Here is an 18,785-nt window from a genome sequence, read left to right as displayed (position 1 = left end):
ATGATACAGACATTATCAACTGATGGATATTTATATGATGTCCCATTTCTTATGTTGTTTCATTCTTGTTATTGAAAACATGATTGTATGTGTGAATTTGTGTGTATGTAATTTATGACATAGAAATCTGTGTGAAAGATGTTCAATTTCACAGGGTGTTTATATTTTTGTAAAACACTTGTATTATAGAATGACATTTTTTCTTTCATGAAATTATTTGATGATTTACTAAAAACTTTATTTTATTTCATTATAATAATTTTTAAATTGTCATTTATTGTTATACAGCATAACAGTAATTAAATATTCTTTGAAAGTTAACTTTTTTTACCGTTAAATAGTAAATATTTTCGTACAAATGTATTTATTAAAATTTAACCACATATTGTATATTTCTTTAGAGTTACTCAAATTTGACGTCAACCCTTTAGGTAACGGTTTTGGATCAGATTAAAAATTATATAAAAGTTTGCTAATATGATATCACCATTGATTAGTGAAACTCTCATATGAGCAAAGCTACAGAAGTTCAGGCATCATTTACTCCTTTTCATTGGATGAAGCAACTAGTGTCATAAGTTCACAATTTCAGAATATAAACACAAAAATGTAGAACATGGCACTTTCAGAAGAACAGTTGCTTAATGACAGATGTTTGGAAGTGTCAGGCATTTACACCCAGCATGGTCATGGGGTTAGGGCACTGGCTTATAATCCGAGGGTTGTGGGTTCGAATTCCCATCACATCAAAATGTACTCATCCTTTTAGCCATGGGGGTGTTATAGTGTGATGATCAAATGTGACATTGGTAAAAGAACAGCCCAAGAATTGGTGGTAGGTGGTGATGACTAGCTGCCTTTCCTCTATTCTTATACTGCTAAATGAGGGACGGCTAGCACTGATAGCCAATGTGTAGTTTTGCATGAAATTAAAAACAACAAAAAATCATGACTTCAGTGATATTACTTGTATCAAAATTTTGTATGAAAGAATTTGAAAATTATGTTTTGATCAGTCACTCAAACCTAATTGCAAAAGAGTAGGCTAAGATTTGCCAGTGAATGGTGTTGGCTTGCTGCCTTCTTTCTGCTCTATCGCTCCTAAATTAGGGACAACTGCCTGGAAAGGAGATAAATGCTACCAGGTAAATGTGGTCAAGAATCAGTAATGGTTCATCTGGATCTAAGTTGACACAATGATCATAAGCGGCCTCTGGAGCCAAAAAACATTATTTGTAGGTAATGTGCTTGGATTATGTATTTATTGAAACTTTTCTTGTAGATATCTGTTAATTTCTTGGTCTCTTAAATAGTAAAAAATATCCAACATCAAGTGTGAAAATGAGAAGGACTACTTTGCTATTAGCCATTTTAGAAAACATAATGACTCATAGTTATGATGGCAAGCTAAATTAACACTTTAGAGGCCTATAAGACATACCTCTGTCAAAAATGTTTTTATTCTGAGTAAACATTCATTTGCTGCAAAACATATTGTAAAACAGCAGAAAATATTTTTTTTAGCAAGCAGTCAAGACTAAGTAATAGTCTTTTAGAAACCTTATTAGAAGTATTGTTAAAGGGTCTACTTTGGGATAGAGTAAACATTGAAACAGAAAGGGATATTCTCATATATAAACAAGGGATGTCTGCATCAACTAGAATATACGCTACACTGTTTGGCATCATATTAGTATTCAACTCACACAAAACCTTGTATGAATTATTTAATTACATGCACAAGTCAAGAATCTCGACTCATTCATTATAGTATCTTTACTAATCATCCTAGGCATATGCAAAACTAATTTAATAAATTCACGTGGAGAAGAACTTGTATTACACTCAATGTAAAGGATTCTGAAAATACCTTGTTTGTGAAGTTGTTGAATTTTAACATTATAAAAAGGATATTTGTTTCTAATGTGGCTAAGGCTTAACTAAAAGAAATCAAATACTGCTTGTAATATTACTTTCGTCTATTTATGTGTTCTGCAAGATATACTCTTATTAGTTTAATCTTTTTATAGAGATCGTTTTGCAGTATTAAGTTAGTATATGGATTTAGGACTAACTGAAATATTGTGAGATATTAGGTTCATGGCCGAAAATATTGATAACAAGACGATGTTCAACCGATGAAATAGTGTATTCTAATGATTAAAAGTAAGCAAAGTATATTTAACTAGCTATATTCATTATTAGATTTAATTTTAATCTTTGTTTAATGCATTGATTGTAAGTTAATATACTACCTCTATATTGAATAAATGTTTTGTTGACGTTTAATTAATGGTACTTGATACAAGCATTTTTCATGGAGACTGTTAATGCTCTTTTTATTTTGATGAGATTAGTATGTCAGATTGCTTGGTTGTTTGTTGACAGAGATGGGTATTTATTGTGATTTTGATAGAATTATTGCTGTAAAATGTACAATAACGTTTATAAAGAAATATAGGTGAATATAACATTGTTCAGCACGCTTTAATACATGACGTGGCTTGCATTACTGGGTAGAAATTGAATGGTAAGTATCGTTCTCATTGCCCTTAATGAAGGTAAGTAGCATAATCATCTAAATGTTAAAGAAAGTTGCCTAAAGGTTGTTGTCAAGATTTTCTTTTAAAATCATCTTTTGTTAGAAGTTTAGGAATAATTAGCACAATATGATAAATGCGGGGGGACCATAGGAATACTTTAAATAGTGTAAAATATTTAGAATTAATTAATGATTCGAAGATACACGGATGTCAAAAATAGAATAATTTATAATCTTAAAAAACGATTTAGTTAAATGTCCAGAAGTTTGGTAAGTCCTCGTTGTTTATATGAATAATAAATGGTTAATTTGAAATAGAAAAGTCTTCAAAAAGGGCGTATCTAGAGAAACGCTGCCATAGATTATCATTTAACCACATCATTGAAAGAAATGTTTCTTCTATTAGGCCGTTGGAAATAAATTTTAACTACATAAATCCCAATTTTGCATTAAGACGGCAACGCAAAGTAGTTAGTTAGTAATGGGTTTTACGTTTCCAAATTGTCAACAAATCTTGTCTTCGATCCCTAATTCCGACAATTAAAGTTCATCGTACGTACTGAACTTAATCAAGTCTCGTCTTATAGTATGATCACAAGTATTTGTAACACTGCATTAATAAGAAAATTGAACAAATTACAAGTGCTGGCTTTTGGAAATGAACAATGGCGTTAAACTGTTATAGTTCAAACGCTAAGTTACAAGGATATAAAAGCACGTTATTGATGTTTTAGTGTGTTTTTTTTCTCACCTGGCTAATTATTCAAAAGAATGATAATCGCCGCCGCCAAATAAATTGAACTAATACTTTTAACAAAATGGTATTGTTATAAGATTTTGTTGATATATTTTGATCCGTCTTCTATTGAGACAAGAGACATTGAAGGATTAATGTTTCCTTCGTTTCGACCTAGTCATTAAAAGTTATAATAGCTTGATATGGCTACTATCCTTTGATGATTCAAGGCTTACTTGAAGGATAATTTAAAGCCCTATTCAAAAGAGCAGTTTTAACCCCTGTTGAAAATATTTGTTAAAAACACCACTTTAAATACACAATGATCTGTTGCATAGCCTAGGATGATTCCACCTAATCTGGTGGCATTTATAGAAACTATTCTTGAGCACGAGTCTAAATGTTACTCAATTTTATCACCGGAAACTTGCAAAGAAAACGTTGTAAGTGCGGAAATGAAATGTATATCTGTATATTTCTGGATGTCGTTCTAATTATTTAAATACATGTTCATAAGAAAACATTTGTTGGTTCCTTGTTTTTTGCACTTGTAGTTAAGCACAAAGATGCCAAAAATGGATTATCTCTACCGTGCCCACAGCGGGTATCGAAACCAGAATTTTAGCGATATAAGCCTTCAGACCTACCGCATGCTACATTTAGTTAGACTACACTGACAAACTTGCTCATTGGACTAGTTAAATAAGGGTATAGCTGCATGTTTTGAAACGTTTCTTATGTTTAAGAGCTCCTTATCAGATCTCGGATTACCACTGTATATGAACGTCAAAGCAAAACATTTGTCAGATATGATGTTTGTCACAAGAAGAACACGTAGTTATTGTAACTTTATATAGGATTTTTACACTTGCTTTGCATTTTAACTAGCACGGTTTTAGTATAATTGTATTGTAAAATAGTCGTTCAGTCTAGTAAATTTTACAATGATCAACATTCAGCTTAATCTATGATGTGCCCTAGTCACTCGCTAGTCGTGTATATTTCGTTTTCATTGCTCGAGAGTGTATTAATTGGTTAAAGATACAAACATTAAAATGTAATGACTGTTTTGAAACTATAAATATTTTCTCCTTTTAGAAACACAAAAAAATCTATAAATAACTTTCCAGATGCTAAAATGCGCTTAAACAATTAAAATACAGAAACAATAGCAAATATTCATTGTAGGTAGCGCTGTATATAAAATACTATCACCTGATGAAAGAACTCATGTTCGATTTTATGAACAAGTATTAGGCAACCAATAATTATTTAATGGCTTAAAATAGTTATTAGTAAAGTAAGTTTGTGAGATATTTTCTTCTATTCTTACTCTAATTTGTTGATGTTTTCAAAATATTTCATTGCCTAAATCAATTTCGACGTTATGCAAAGTTTACTTTACAGTAGAGGCTAATATGCTTTCCTATGGGTGTGATTATGATAAGTGTTAAATGGCTGAAAGTATTTGTTTTGAATTATTTAGCTATGGAATATTTTGAATGAGCATAACTTTGCCACTGTTATACGTGTGTAGTTTCTAGATGGTAAATTCACTTACATAATTGGATTTTGTCACCTAGTGATGATTGATGTAACTGTTGGCAAGTGTTAATAAACATGTAGTTCACTTCGTTTTTGTTTTTTTTTATTGTAATTGGATTTTGTCACCTAGTGATGATAGATGTAACTGTTGCCAAGTCTTAATAAACTTGTAGTTCACTCCGTATTTTTTTTATTGTTTTCTTCAAATGCCAAGTATATCGTTAGGGTGTGAGTAAATCTAATTGAAATATTTGCAGCCAATGCTGTGTGTCGTCGTTTTAATAACGACAGTTGTCATAAACGTTCACTTGATACTTCTGTAATTATTATATGTTATAGTAGCAATAAATTATTTGTACCTGTGGATCAATGAATATTATTTTGAAAAAATGTTTGAGAAAATCGTGCATAATAAGTTTTACTAAAAAAGACCCGCAAAACACCTGCGACCAAATTAATATCTGTTGCAAGAGCACTTTAGTCTCTGCTTGTTTCAAACAGTACAAAAGAATTATAATCACAGATACCGAAATCATTTACGTTCACTTATCGTAGGCCTAAAAGAGACAAGTTAACACTGACTTCTGTACGTTTTTTATTTTACAATTCTTAATACTATCAATAAATAAACTTATAGTTATTCAACGACCAGATGTTAGACATTAAAAAAAAACTTATAATTTTTATGTTTTGTACAAAATGTCTACTGAACTATACTTTCATCCACCTTTTGTTTCTATCAGTTGAATGGAAGGACACAAAAACTGAGTATTATTATAATATATTAGTTGCGACCCACAAAACATTAATGGTATTTTTCATGCTCTTCGCGTTAATTTTTGTTATTCTATCATTTTCGTGTGATTAATTTAAGCTACGCTTTCTTGCCTGCATTATGTGTTAGATCAATAAATCCTGGTCTATTTGGAAAATAATACAAACAGTCAGAGAAACAAATGTAGCTTTATTTAATAAAACTAAAAGTAAACAAAGTAATGATATCTATAATAGCGTTCAGTGTTTGACACGATTTTACGAGTTGAAACAAAAACTCGCAAAAACGAAGTGTTAAACTGTAATAAAGAAACAAATAGCTCAAATTGGTTTATAACAGTCTGTAAAACGAACCGAAGCTAATTACTGCAAAGTTGTAATGAAGGCAAACTTAGCTAATATACAGAAACGTCTGAATGTTGGTTAACAAAATGATAAGCATATGTTTTAGACCTAAATAAGTCGAAAAAACCGATAGAAATTATATTTACTTAAAATATCATTTTTAAAGGATATTGTAAGTGGGTTAAGTGTTGTTTTTATGAAACCTTTGCTGGCAAAGAAATTAAAATTGAAATCGAAAACCAGTTGCATGTCATGACAAAGACATCGTGTACCATACCAATTGCATTGAAAAGATTGATTGAGTAAAATACTTGATAAAGCAAGTATGCAATCTGTACTTCTCGAACAAAGATCTTTCTAACGACTTGAGATTTGTAACGTTTGAACAAAAAAGTTCCGGATGGTTTGTTTGTTTTCTAATTTCGCCCAAAGCTACTCGAGGGCTATCTGCGCTAGCCGTCCCTAATTTAGCAGCGTAAGACCAGAGGGAAGGCAGCTAGTCATCACCACCCACCGCCAACTCTTGGGCTACTCTTTTACCAACGAATAGTGGGATTGACTGTCATATTATAACGCCCCCACGGCTGAAAAGGTGAGCATGTTTAGTGCGACGAGGATGCGAACCTCCGACCTTCAGATTATGAGTCGCACCGCCTTAACTTGCTGGGCCATTCGGATGGACAATTGCAAGAGTATCTATATAAATGTAATAGTGTTTGTCCATGTAATAATTTCGCAGGGTGTGGATGGAACTTCACCAAGATTGGTATGTAGGTCCATGCAGCAGAATATAAAATTTCTAGTTTTTTATTTTTTGGACGTTTTTTTTTACCAACACTTTGCTCCATGTGGATGTTTCTTCATCAAATGTATCATGGAGGTTCATTGGATCCATATGATTTTTTTAGTGTTAGGGACGTTTTTGCATGTTTTACCACTACTTTGCCCTATGTTGATGGATAAAATTTGATATGGTTACTCAAATGGACAAAGGATGGAGTTTATATGGATGAGCAACCCAAAGAAAAGTTGAACTTTGGTAATCACTACAATATTAATATTGTGAATGACACTCAAAATGAGCAGGAAAAGGAAAGCAAAATACGTGAAACAAAAGTGACACTTCATGTTATACGTGGCACTTGTACTTTATTATCTAAATGAACGGTTTGTGTGTACCGCTCAAAAAAGTGGAAGTGGTGGCCCATGTCCCCATTTCGATAGTACTACTTTTTTAGTCCCAGTTATTGACTGGTACCTTTGCTGGCATATATTATTGTTTTAAAATTGTACGTTGTAATATAATACGATAGACAGTAGAAGAACATGACTGTTCTTATAAAGTACAATTAATAGTTATTATATTGATTTCTGTACAAAACATAATCTAATATTACCCTAATGGTTAGGGATGATCGAATCGCAATCTGCGGGTCGGAAGTTCAAATCCCCGTCAACGAACACCCACGCACTTTCAGCCATGGGGACGTTATAGCTTAACGGTCAATCCTAGTGTTCATTGGTAAAAGAGTTACCTATGGGTGTTGTTGACCATATTGCTTTTTTCTATCTACTTCCAAATTAGGGACAGCTGGCGCAGTTAGGCTTCACAACTTTGCGCGAAATTCAAACAAAAATTTGAATATAATATTGTTTATTCGGTGCACAACTTAATATATTGTTTTAAACAATGTACAATCTGTCATTTCATTACGAATTACAGGTTTTATCGTAAGGTTTAGAATAGTCACGACGATTCGATCTCAAGCACACAAATTTAACGATACATAAGGTAAAACTTGTGTACTTCAGAAAGATCGTACCAGTGATCGAAACGCCGCATTTGTTCTAGAAACTGTAATCTGTGATAAAATATACCAAATCAGTAAGCAAACTCAAAACGAAGCTAGTACATTGGCCTTCTTCCATGTAATTTCATGTTTTTTTCTACACTGGCTGGTCTAATATACAATGTACAATTTAATATATTATTTTGTACAATATACTTCATCTGCTGTATTGTTTCTCAAAGATGCACGATCTAATAGATTGTCTTTCTACAGTGCATATTCTGATCTATTTTATTTTACAATGCATACTTAGATGTTTTTAACGGTACAGTCAAACAAAACAGTTTTCTCAGTCTTTGGCTGTCTTACGAGTATTTTATTTAGGGTTAAGTATGACATTTCCTTAGTGCTTTCTGAACATTTCTTACCAACATTAACACATATATAATGTATAACTTATGTACTAAGTTTTAGCGTTCTTACTAACTGGAATATATTCAAAGTTTACAGCTGCTTAGAAGCAAGTCAACGTTTGTGACTTTCATAAGAACAAAAACATTACTTTTTATTGCTTGATTGAAGTAACGTTGTGGTGAAGTTCAGTGAGGTGAGAATAGTTCTCAGTATTCTGATTGAATCACAACAGTTGCTCACAACAATATCAATGATAAGCGTTTATTTACTCATCCTAAATACAAGGAAATGGATCACAAAAGTCCTCAAGAGATACAAGGAAAATCTAAAGCGAAATTGTCTATTTTTTAGCGGACAAACTAGAATATATTAAACTGATTTTGGGTGTACAGTTTAGAAACTACAACCATTGTATTTTGTACACGGTATCCAAAATTGCACTTTTTTCCTTTCTTTCTTAAATCCACTAAATCTAATATGTATAAATATACACACTCTTTTATTCATTTATAATTCTATAAAGTGCTGTTTACTTTTGTCATTCGGTAGAACATACACTCGACAGTTTAAAATGACTGCCTTATAACATTATGAATGATTTTTATTTCATTTTGAGACCCAGTTTTCTTTACGTTGATTGCCAAAAGTTTTGACATAACAAGAAAGATCTTACTGTAAGTCTTGACAGTTATAAACAAACAAGTGGATGGTTTCCTGTCTTTTACTGATGGTACGTGTGGAACCATAACGCCAGATAAGTAGGTTAGTAAATTTTAACGAAGTACTTCACAAAATTTATTTTCCAAAGAATCGCGTAACTTGAACTCTATTTAACACGTCTGACCCCTAGTGGAAGAGTGGTGTGTTTGCGGACTTACAACACTAGAAACTGGGTTTCGATATAGGTCACGGGCAGAGTACAGATAGCCCATTGTGTAGCTTTGTGCTGAATTCCAAACAAACAAAACAAAAGTTAACATCTAAATATTTCACGAACGATATTAAGACAAAATTCCCGTTATAAAATCAGGAATAAAATAATTGTCAGCATTTTATAACATGAAAGTATATTAAAAAACAGCAACCAACAACAAACAACTTTCACCTCATTAATCAGAATGGCATAACCATGAATGCCCAATTTTCGGAAATACAAGAGTTGGAGGGCGAAGAGAATATGAAAACAAAATACAAGGACTAAAGTAAATCCCCGAAAAAAAAAACCCTAGCATTTTCAAAATGTGGACCGAAGAAGATAGATCCATACGTCCAAAATACTATAGAGGTTTCTCTTTTATGTCATTGGCCATGCTTTTTGATCCTATATATATATATATATTTTCACTATCACTTATAAACACTGGAAGTGCCTGCTGAAACGTCAGCTCTAAAAGCCACTTTCTATCAACAAAAACAACAAATTTAATATTTCAATTTAACTAAGTAAATAATTGAACACTCTATACACGAATAAATATCTAAAGAAATTTGTCTGTAAGAACATTTCCAAAAAATAACATGACATACGAAATACATTTTCATACATCTACGAAACAGTACATTTTTACCTAAAACGACATGTTCTGCTTGTTTGTATCACAATAATGAGCTATCTATGCTCTGAACACCACAGGCATCGAAATCCGAATTTTTAACTTTGTAGATCTGCAGACTTATCGCTGTGTCACAGGTGGCGTTAGGTTTTCTTTATATATATATATACACACACATACACATACGTATATATTTATTGTATGAATGACAACTAGGTAAAATGTCATAGTGGCAATAAAGATATGAAAAAGGACATTTACTCTCGACATAATAATAAAAACGTTTTTTTATTTCAGCCACTGTTTCGCCATTGTGGTTTGAGACCATGGTTTTTTTTTCCTATTTATTGCCAAAATGTTCAAATCCCTCCACTATTCACCATAAATTCTGAAAAATAATAAATATCATCGAGTTTTACTCAAAGACAGGAAGAAACGTGAATTGTATTAACTGCTGTTGTTCTAAATTGTACAAAGAAGACAGTTAAAACTAATATTAATAATTTATATTACTCTATATTTAAGTAACTACTTTTCATTAATATACAATTCTGGATCTATGAAGGTGGCCTCTTTTGAGCAATTCCCGTATTGCTATACTATTTAATCAATAATTATTATTGCTTCCATTTAAACACAGTAATTTAAATCTAATTTGTAGTTATGATTAATTTACTTGACACACCCAGTTTTTAGTTTAAAAATACACATAACCATAGAAAACATGTTTGTTTACGTACAATACCGAAACTGCTTTAAACAGTATTTACAATACTGTCCGTATGCGATGCTGGTATAACAATAATTACTAGAAACGTTGTTCCTCTGTCTTGTACATTGGTTTAATTTAAAAGTTTCTGGGAAGTATCCTCTTGAGTTCAAACTTTTTTATTTTTATAATCCCCGACGTTCCTGAACAATAACTATAAATAACTAATGCAAAATTGTAAAGAAATAAAAAAGAGAGAGATAAAGAATTCACACGAGACCTAAACAATTTGATTATATTCTTTTCAGATTCAAAACTTTTTTCACAAGAAAACAACTAAAAGACATTGAAATCAATGTATACAGTGTCTCACAACGACATATAAACGTGTAGATCATCATATTGTTTTTATTTTTAAATAAATGGAAGCTGTAAATAAAACTGGATTATTCCATTTACGATTAAATTACAAACAGCCGCGAATATTTTTAATTCACGTGAGAAACAATCACAAAGAAAACTGGATCATTTTTTCCCACGCTAGTAGAAACTGTTGGAAAATCTAGTTCTAACCAATGTAAAATCTAACCATACAAAAACTGGTTCAATCTATTACAAAAGACAAGCAATTAAATACATAAAAAAAGAATTATATAACTTAATTCCTCATAAAAGGAAACCTTATATAAAGTAGACCACATGAGGAGAGATTATAATTAATTATTGATAATTTTATTTATTAAAATAAGATGAACTAAATAAAACATAACAATTCTGATCTATAAAATTGGAAACAAACAAACGTCTAAATTGAAGAATTACAAATATTTGAATCAGTTTAAAAGTAATTTACTGAAATATAAGTGATGCTTAAATTGTTTTGTATGTTTATTTGTTTCAGCGCAGAGATGTACAGTGAAATGAATTTTGAATTTCAGAGATAAGTTATCCGGGTCTTTCCACCTCTTAATGTCAATCAATCTGAAAGATTACAGCAATTTTGCAAAGATGGGCGTGTTTAAGTCGAAGTAATAAAAAAAACTAACTTGAAAATAAGTATTCCTTTCAAAATGTTCTCATTAGGTTCTTTATATATGTGGAAATTAACTTTTTACAATAACAAATAAATTTGTCATCAAAACAGAATAAAAATAAAACAATAAAGATAACAACAAAGTGAGGTTGAAACAACACCCACAGGAGACGAAACAAGGAGGCAAGGGTTTCTTTGTGTCCAGTACAGAGGGGGCCAGCATTTACTTCGTCCCCCTCATACGTCTCAGTAGGCTTATGATTGCCACAATTTGAATTTTTATTACAAAATAATTACTCATTATAAAGAGCTAAATATTTTAAAATGAATTTTGTAGTTGGAGATAAAGTAATAAAAAAACAAAAAAGATAAAAAAATGAAAGTAAAAACTAAAGATCATGTAAATTAGTCATTCAAATTAATTTCATTCGTATTTCGACCTTCATTATATCAAAAGTCACCGTAATTGTAAAACATAAATTAATGTGGAGCATTCCATGTACTCCCCTAGTTTCTGTTAGCCTTAGCTGGGGACACTTCTAATAAGCCTGATTCACCTGTAACTTTGTCCCCACACATTTTGTTTTTGATTGGTTTGTTTTGAATGTCGCGCAAAGCTACACGAGGACTATCTGCGCTAGCCGTCCCTAATTTAGCAGTGTAAGACTAGAGGGAAGGCAGCTAGTTATCACCATCCACCGTCAACTCCTGGGCTACTCTTTTACCGACTAATAATGGGATTGACCCTCACATTATAACGTCCCCACGGCTGAAAGGGCGAATATCTTTGGCGTGACGGGAATTCGAACTCACGACCCTCAGATTACTAGTTGAGTGCCTTAACCACTTGGCCATGCCAGGCCATTTGTTTTTGATACCGATAATACATTGAATAGACATTTTTCTCTATCATGAAGCGCTATTTAAAATAATTCAAGTGTAACTAGTTGTTATAATAACATTTGTAAACTTACCGGGGTAAAGAATACAAGTGAAAAATGAACGATTCAATTTTACAGAATATATTATAAATCTTTCATTTATAAACGACCAATTAAGCATTTAAAACTATTCAATATGAGGGGTCACGAGATGTAAGTTATAATTTTTATGTACGATTTTTGTCTGCTATTAAAAGAATAAAACTACTTACAGAGAATTGTAGGACTTTTGCTGTTTATATAAAAATAACTATAACTTTATCAGTGTTGATTGAGTGTGTTATGTTCGACAGATTATCCGTATCTCATCTTTGCTATCATCTCGAATAGCCTCAAACACACCGTATTAACACAGCCCTCATATATTTCAATCTTCATCACTGACGAATTTTATCTATAACATACTCATTGTATCACTCCTCAATCACTACAGCAGATCATTCTGTACAGCTATTGGATACTATACATCAATAGACGACCAAACTCTGGTAGTTGTCGGACCGGGAGATAGGCTAGCAACTGACAAAGCACAAGAATAGTTAATGTGCTAAGAATCAGTATCGAAGTTTTAAATAACAATTATTCTAAACACTTTTAATGAAGCTCGTATCTGAGTAATTTAAGTCTCAAAGTTCTATATCTTTGTAGTTGTACATACATATATTAGGATAATTTTAAGGCTTCTCTAATCTAAAACATCGCTAAAGCAAAGGGACATTGGATATAATAACGCATTACGACGGAATATTTACAGACAATACTGAAAGAAGACACTAATATTTCTATCTTCCGTCCGCTTGATACTTTGATTCATAATTTAATAACGTTGAAATAAAACTGAACGAAACGGTTCCTCAATTGTTATTTCTTTACCATAAAACCTAGCTTTAAAGGATCGGAAATAGGAGCACCCACACTGCTCGTCGCTTGTATGAAAACGAATTCATATATAAGTATTCACTGTGAATGAAGATACGGTTGAATAAATTAAAATCAGTCACTGCAAAACAGTAAAATTAGGACCTGAATCTGTGGAGTTTTATCGGTAGAACTCAGCTTACGGAGAACCACCACTTGAGAGAGAAATAGTTTCATAAAGTCAATGTTTACACAACGTAGATGTGCCAAGTGGCTACTAATGATCAAAATAATTACTTATACATTGAACAGACAAGAATACCGCGTGATCCATGGGAAGCTGATCAGTGCACGCCACTTACATTCTTCGTGCAGTTTTTCAAGTCCAGCTTACTATTACATTTCGAAATGTGAAAGGCGTTGTAAGGTCGAACAGTATTTGTGCACATAAATGAACAGAAGCATAGTACCGAGAAAGTCCGCCATTTTGTGTCCGTCACCTGCCTTTACAACATTTAATAAATAAATTATATCTGACAGTCGACGTACGTGCACGTCATCTTGAGTCTACTTACACTTGTTCAAAATGTTTTCATTTTAAGCTTTTCTGCTTTGCAATCAATCCAGTTTTTACAGTAGAAAGTCACGGGAGTACAGCAAATGTTCGTGACTTTGGTCACTGTATTTTGTAGGGTTTCTCCTGACGGCACTTCGGATCTTTCAGTCCAGAAAATACGAAGAGAAAACCCATGGTCGGACAAACCTACACATACCATTCTTTGAGATCCTTAACGTCCTTTTTCTTAGGGGCTCTATGCCCTTTTTCTGTTGATTTAAGGATGCCGTTAACATGTTGTTGTCCACCAAGTAGGGAAGGACTGTTAGAAATAGGATCAAAGTGGTAATTTTTACTTTCGTCAATTTTGTACGCACCGTCTGTTCGGTTTCTTAGCTTGTATACGATCAAAGCAATTAACACTATAGATATCAAAACGCCTGCAAAGATGCCAATAACTAAAGCGGTATTGTCGGCAGAACTTTTAGGTTTCTTATTCGGTTTCTGCAGGTCTTGGTCTTTTTTGTTTACATTTGGAATAGGAACTTGAAACACGGAAGGCGGGTTATGAGTGGAAATGTAACCGTTAGGTTTCCACGTGGTCGTTAAATTCCACGCATTGATTTGAGCGTCACCTTTGTTCACCATATTCCAAACACTAGTTGTGGAAGACGATGGGGGAACCCGAGGTGGATCCGAAACTGGTTCTCCGGATACACGCCCTGTTTCATCTGGAATGTTATAGCTGAATGGTGGATTAGTAACGACGATATTCTCTATCCCTGACCCCTCCCCACATCCTTCTTCGTCATCACACAGCGTCTCGTCACTGTGCCTTATTTCTCCTGGTCGCGGACTGGCTCGAAGAGGGGGTTGTGGTGTCGAAAGGTGTCGTGGTCTGGAGGTGGGCGGAATGAAGATAGGTGTGATTAGGTCATCACCTGTAAGGGTTCATAAAATATACTATTAAATACTGGTAATCAAAATGTTACTTGTTACAGCGTGAGGAACTGATTCTGGGTTTAAACATGAAAAGTATTTAAAACATAGCAGGATTGTTAAGCTGCAAACTTTGGAATAACTATGCACTCTTAACTAAAATAGCATTCTGAGTTCCTTATCATAAAATTTTGGATCATTAAGAGTTTTGAAAGTGTGGGATAACTGATGGACTATGAGACATATTTGAAATATGACAAATAAAATCAAATTACTGTGTTTAATTATTTGTTTTAATCTTCTAAAGGTTATCTTACAATGTAGAGGGCAGGACTAGTTCTCCAAAGATGATACAAACCTTCCTAGAGAGGTTATTTGTGTTATGCCAAAAGAAATCAATGAAGATCTATTGTGTCTAGGTCAGATGTCTATCAACATTTACTTACATGTCACTTACCACAGAGCCTATTATTTCAATGAATTAGGGGCAGTAGCACTTCCATTTCCAACTCACTTGAGCAAGATGATAAAATTTCCAACACTGAAAAACAGCAGAGACTGTGTAGGGCCAATCTAAGTACATCAGTTTGTCAAACACAGAAATACCAAGGCAGAATTAACTCAACCAGAAACAAGCCGCAAGATATCACATAAGTACACTCAGCCATCATATAACCCAACAAACCAATGGTCTAAGACGTCTGTTTTTCACGTGACTCAATAGGAGATAATAGGCCATTGCATGGCGGCGCAATATTGACAATGGATTTTGAAGTGTATGCAGACTCGAACACATGGTTGCCGTAGAGCAGAATTTCACAACAGTTGCTTGAAACACTACAGTCGAGTTAGGAGAAAACAGCTGAGTGAAGAGGCTCGTGATCGCTTCTCTGAAATTTAATACAAAATTTTATTTGTGGAATTGGTGATTTATAAAAAATAGGATGAAACTGTTGCTTATCTCTACCTTCATTGCCAATTCCCTAAAAACAGCAGAAGAGAAAGAAAAGATAATGTGAACACTATTCCTACTATTTACTTCTGTGTGCAGAGTTTAAGTGAAAAATTAAAAATCCAAGAAGTTCAACACAGATGTTCACTGGGAATCTTACGAAACAGCAGGACAAATCCTGGTCAAAATTTAACAGAAAACGTAATACATAAAATTCTATGTTTTTGTAAAGAAACATGCATTGGACTGACGAGAAGACAACTCGGAAAAAGAACAAAAGACTATAAAGACAGTACAAGACTAATGGAAACACAGATTCAGGTATTAAAGAACATGATATACGAACCAGACACAAAATGGACCGGGACAAAGATAGAATCATCGACTCAGATAAATTTTACAAAACAAGTAAAAATAACGGTGTCTCTCTACATCAACACAATAAAACCTTCGATAAACAGAGACTCTGGTTTAGAAATCAGCACTCAGTCGATCCACTAATGAGGATCAGGAACAAATGGTTATTCAAAACACATCTACATGGATACTATATAAGGTATGCTGCAGTAGTTTCCATAAATTTATTATCCAGAACGATGAAACACAATATAAAAATTTGAAAATGGATTGAAAACTGGCTGGTTTAATAATTTAATGTTAGTAAAATGAAACGTGATAGATAAGATAAAGTTAATCTTTCTCATACCAACAAGAAGCATAAATCTTTTTCAATCTTCTCACAGCTTATCACTAACCCTAGTTTAGCAAGAGTGATGCACAAGTTTTTCAGACTTTCCCACATAGTGGCTGAATCAAGTAACAATATCTTCCCACCACGACGAAAGGCGGAACACTTTAAAAACTTTGTCCTCTACATTTGAGCTGCATAAGAATATTTATTGTAAGCACTCTTCTAACAGGCAGTTACCGTCCATTTCACAGTCAACTGAAAGAGTGAATAATTTAAATCCAGAAATATTCACAGTCAACTCAAGGAGTGAAAAATTTAAATCCTGAAATATTCACAGTCAACTCAAGGAGTGGACAACTTCAATCCAGATATATTCACTGTCAGCTCAAGAAGTGGACAACTTAAATCCAGAAGTATTCACAATCAACTCAAGGAATTGAAAATTTAAATCCAGTAATATTCACAGTCAGCTCAAAGAGTGGATAATTTAAATCCAAAACAATTCACAGTCAACTCACAAAGTGGATAATTTAAATTCACAACGATTCACAGTCAACTTAATGAGTGGATAATTTAAATCCAAAACAAACCGTTACAACTATATATGATCATTTCTTTCACGTTACTCTTAAAGAAATACAACAGAGACACACTGGACGGTTTTGTGAGCCCTTGACTGCTTTTATGTTAGAAACCTGAATTACAAATAAACAAACTTTACAATAATGAAGATTACAGAAATAAATCTATTTATCAAATTAATTATGAAACAAAAAGCCATTATGCATGTATCAGTGAGACTAGTAGAAATCTAAAATTATTGTAAGGGAACATATAAAAAGTAACCTTAAGTTAAATTATAAAAATAGCAAAGATATTGGGTAGCGAATAAGGTGTACATAAAATAAAAATTAAGGATGAATTATTAAAAACAAACAACACACATCTAGCACAACTATTTATAAAGGACGCCCATTTTACTGTTATTAAGCATCATCTATTACAAGCGAACACAGATTCTATTTCTTTCGCTTTTACCAATTTAGGATGATTTATTGAAGAAGTGAATTATCTTGGTTTAGGTTTTGTTCTCGGTTACCTGAGAAAGGATGAAGTTTTTCTACAAAAACTGCGTCAGCAGGAATTGCTGATTTATCAACCAACCAAGCAAAAGACGTACTTATCAGATGTTAGCCACCACATTATATCCTGCAGAGTAAGGCTTATGAAAAGAACAAAGCCAAACATGTTAAAAGTAATAAGCTTCCAAACCAGTTTGATGGTCGTTCAATAGAACAGACTAGAAGCTCATCTTAATGTTTGTTAGTGGAAGTTGATCTTAAACATTTAACATTTCTGTACTAGATATGCATATCTTATTCCCAGTTCCACACAGAACTTTCCAGTATTCTATCTTGTATCCTGGTTGATACCTAAGCAACATGAGGAACCTAACTGAACTATCAACAGAGATGCCAACCATTACGATTTTGGTGTATACATTACGACTATACGCTCATACAGACAAATATTACGACTTGTTGCAACTCCCAAATTATTATATATTATATAGGCCTATACAATAAAATGATAAATTGTTCCCCCAGGGCTTGAAAGGGGTGAAAAGAAAATTTCTCGTGAGATACAAATAAATTTTGATAATAAATAAAAGACATAGTCCGAAGGGCTACTTGCGATAATCATGTTTGTGCTTGAAATAATAAAAAATATTTGCATCTCCGACGTCTATCAATAGTTTTAATGCGATGCTTCTCCATACTGGGTACGTGGGAGAATCCATAGTTACGTCATCAATGCTTGTCAGCCAATCAGCACTTGCGTAGATTGGTAATTCTCGTTTTCTAAGCGGCACAGAAACAACAATGCGATCGTTCACAAGTTGGAAAAAAAGAGGCCTCGTTCACTAGATTATCTTGTTTCTGGCAAATCTAAAATGACTAAAACTGTGAAAGGGCTCTGTCTACAATCATTATGCTCAGTCATTTGGAATAGTTGGCATCTCTGTATCAAAGGAACATCGTAACATTGACCAGAAGTTTTCAAACAGGAAGTTTATAGTTGGAAAGATTATGTATTTCTGTCATTGCCTTTGACCAAGAAAAAGACTAGAACAATGACTTTGTATAATCTTGGCTAGAGTGTGTTCATGCTGTTCTATATTGATTTTATTGTCTACATGCATGAAATAGTTATTGAATAAACGCCCGAGTAGTAACAGAGAAGGTTGTGTACAATCGGACAAACATGTACGAGTTGGTATTCTTGTCTGTATAGGTTGTTCTGGATATTTATTCGTTAAAACACATATATACACCTGTTTTCTATAAAATGGTGTGTTTCTGATATAATATTTCTCCAAACAACGCAACAGTTTGTTCAGACAATT

The 18,785-nt window shown here is 33.0% G+C and overlaps 1 protein-coding gene across 3 annotated transcripts in view; it reads right to left on the bottom strand.

Moving 5' to 3' along the window:
- Nucleotides 1-8,393: 8,393 nt before the first annotated feature.
- The window catches only part of LOC143229735 (neurexin 1-like), a 163,677-nt gene continuing 153,285 nt past the window's right edge, over nucleotides 8,394-18,785 (bottom strand). For all 3 annotated transcript variants that reach the window (XM_076462481.1, XM_076462482.1, XM_076462480.1), the window contains one exon: nucleotides 8,394-14,737. In XM_076462481.1, the coding sequence (XP_076318596.1) occupies nucleotides 14,004-14,737 (734 nt within the window). In that variant the 3' untranslated portion in view covers nucleotides 8,394-14,003. The remainder of the gene's footprint in view (nucleotides 14,738-18,785) is intronic.

The sequence above is a fragment of the Tachypleus tridentatus genome, chromosome 10 (genome assembly GCF_004210375.1).
Source record: "Tachypleus tridentatus isolate NWPU-2018 chromosome 10, ASM421037v1, whole genome shotgun sequence".
Lineage (NCBI taxonomy): Eukaryota > Metazoa > Arthropoda > Merostomata > Xiphosura > Limulidae > Tachypleus > Tachypleus tridentatus.
The sequence above is the reverse complement of the archived record's forward strand: the minus strand, read 5'-3'. Positions and strand labels throughout refer to the sequence as shown.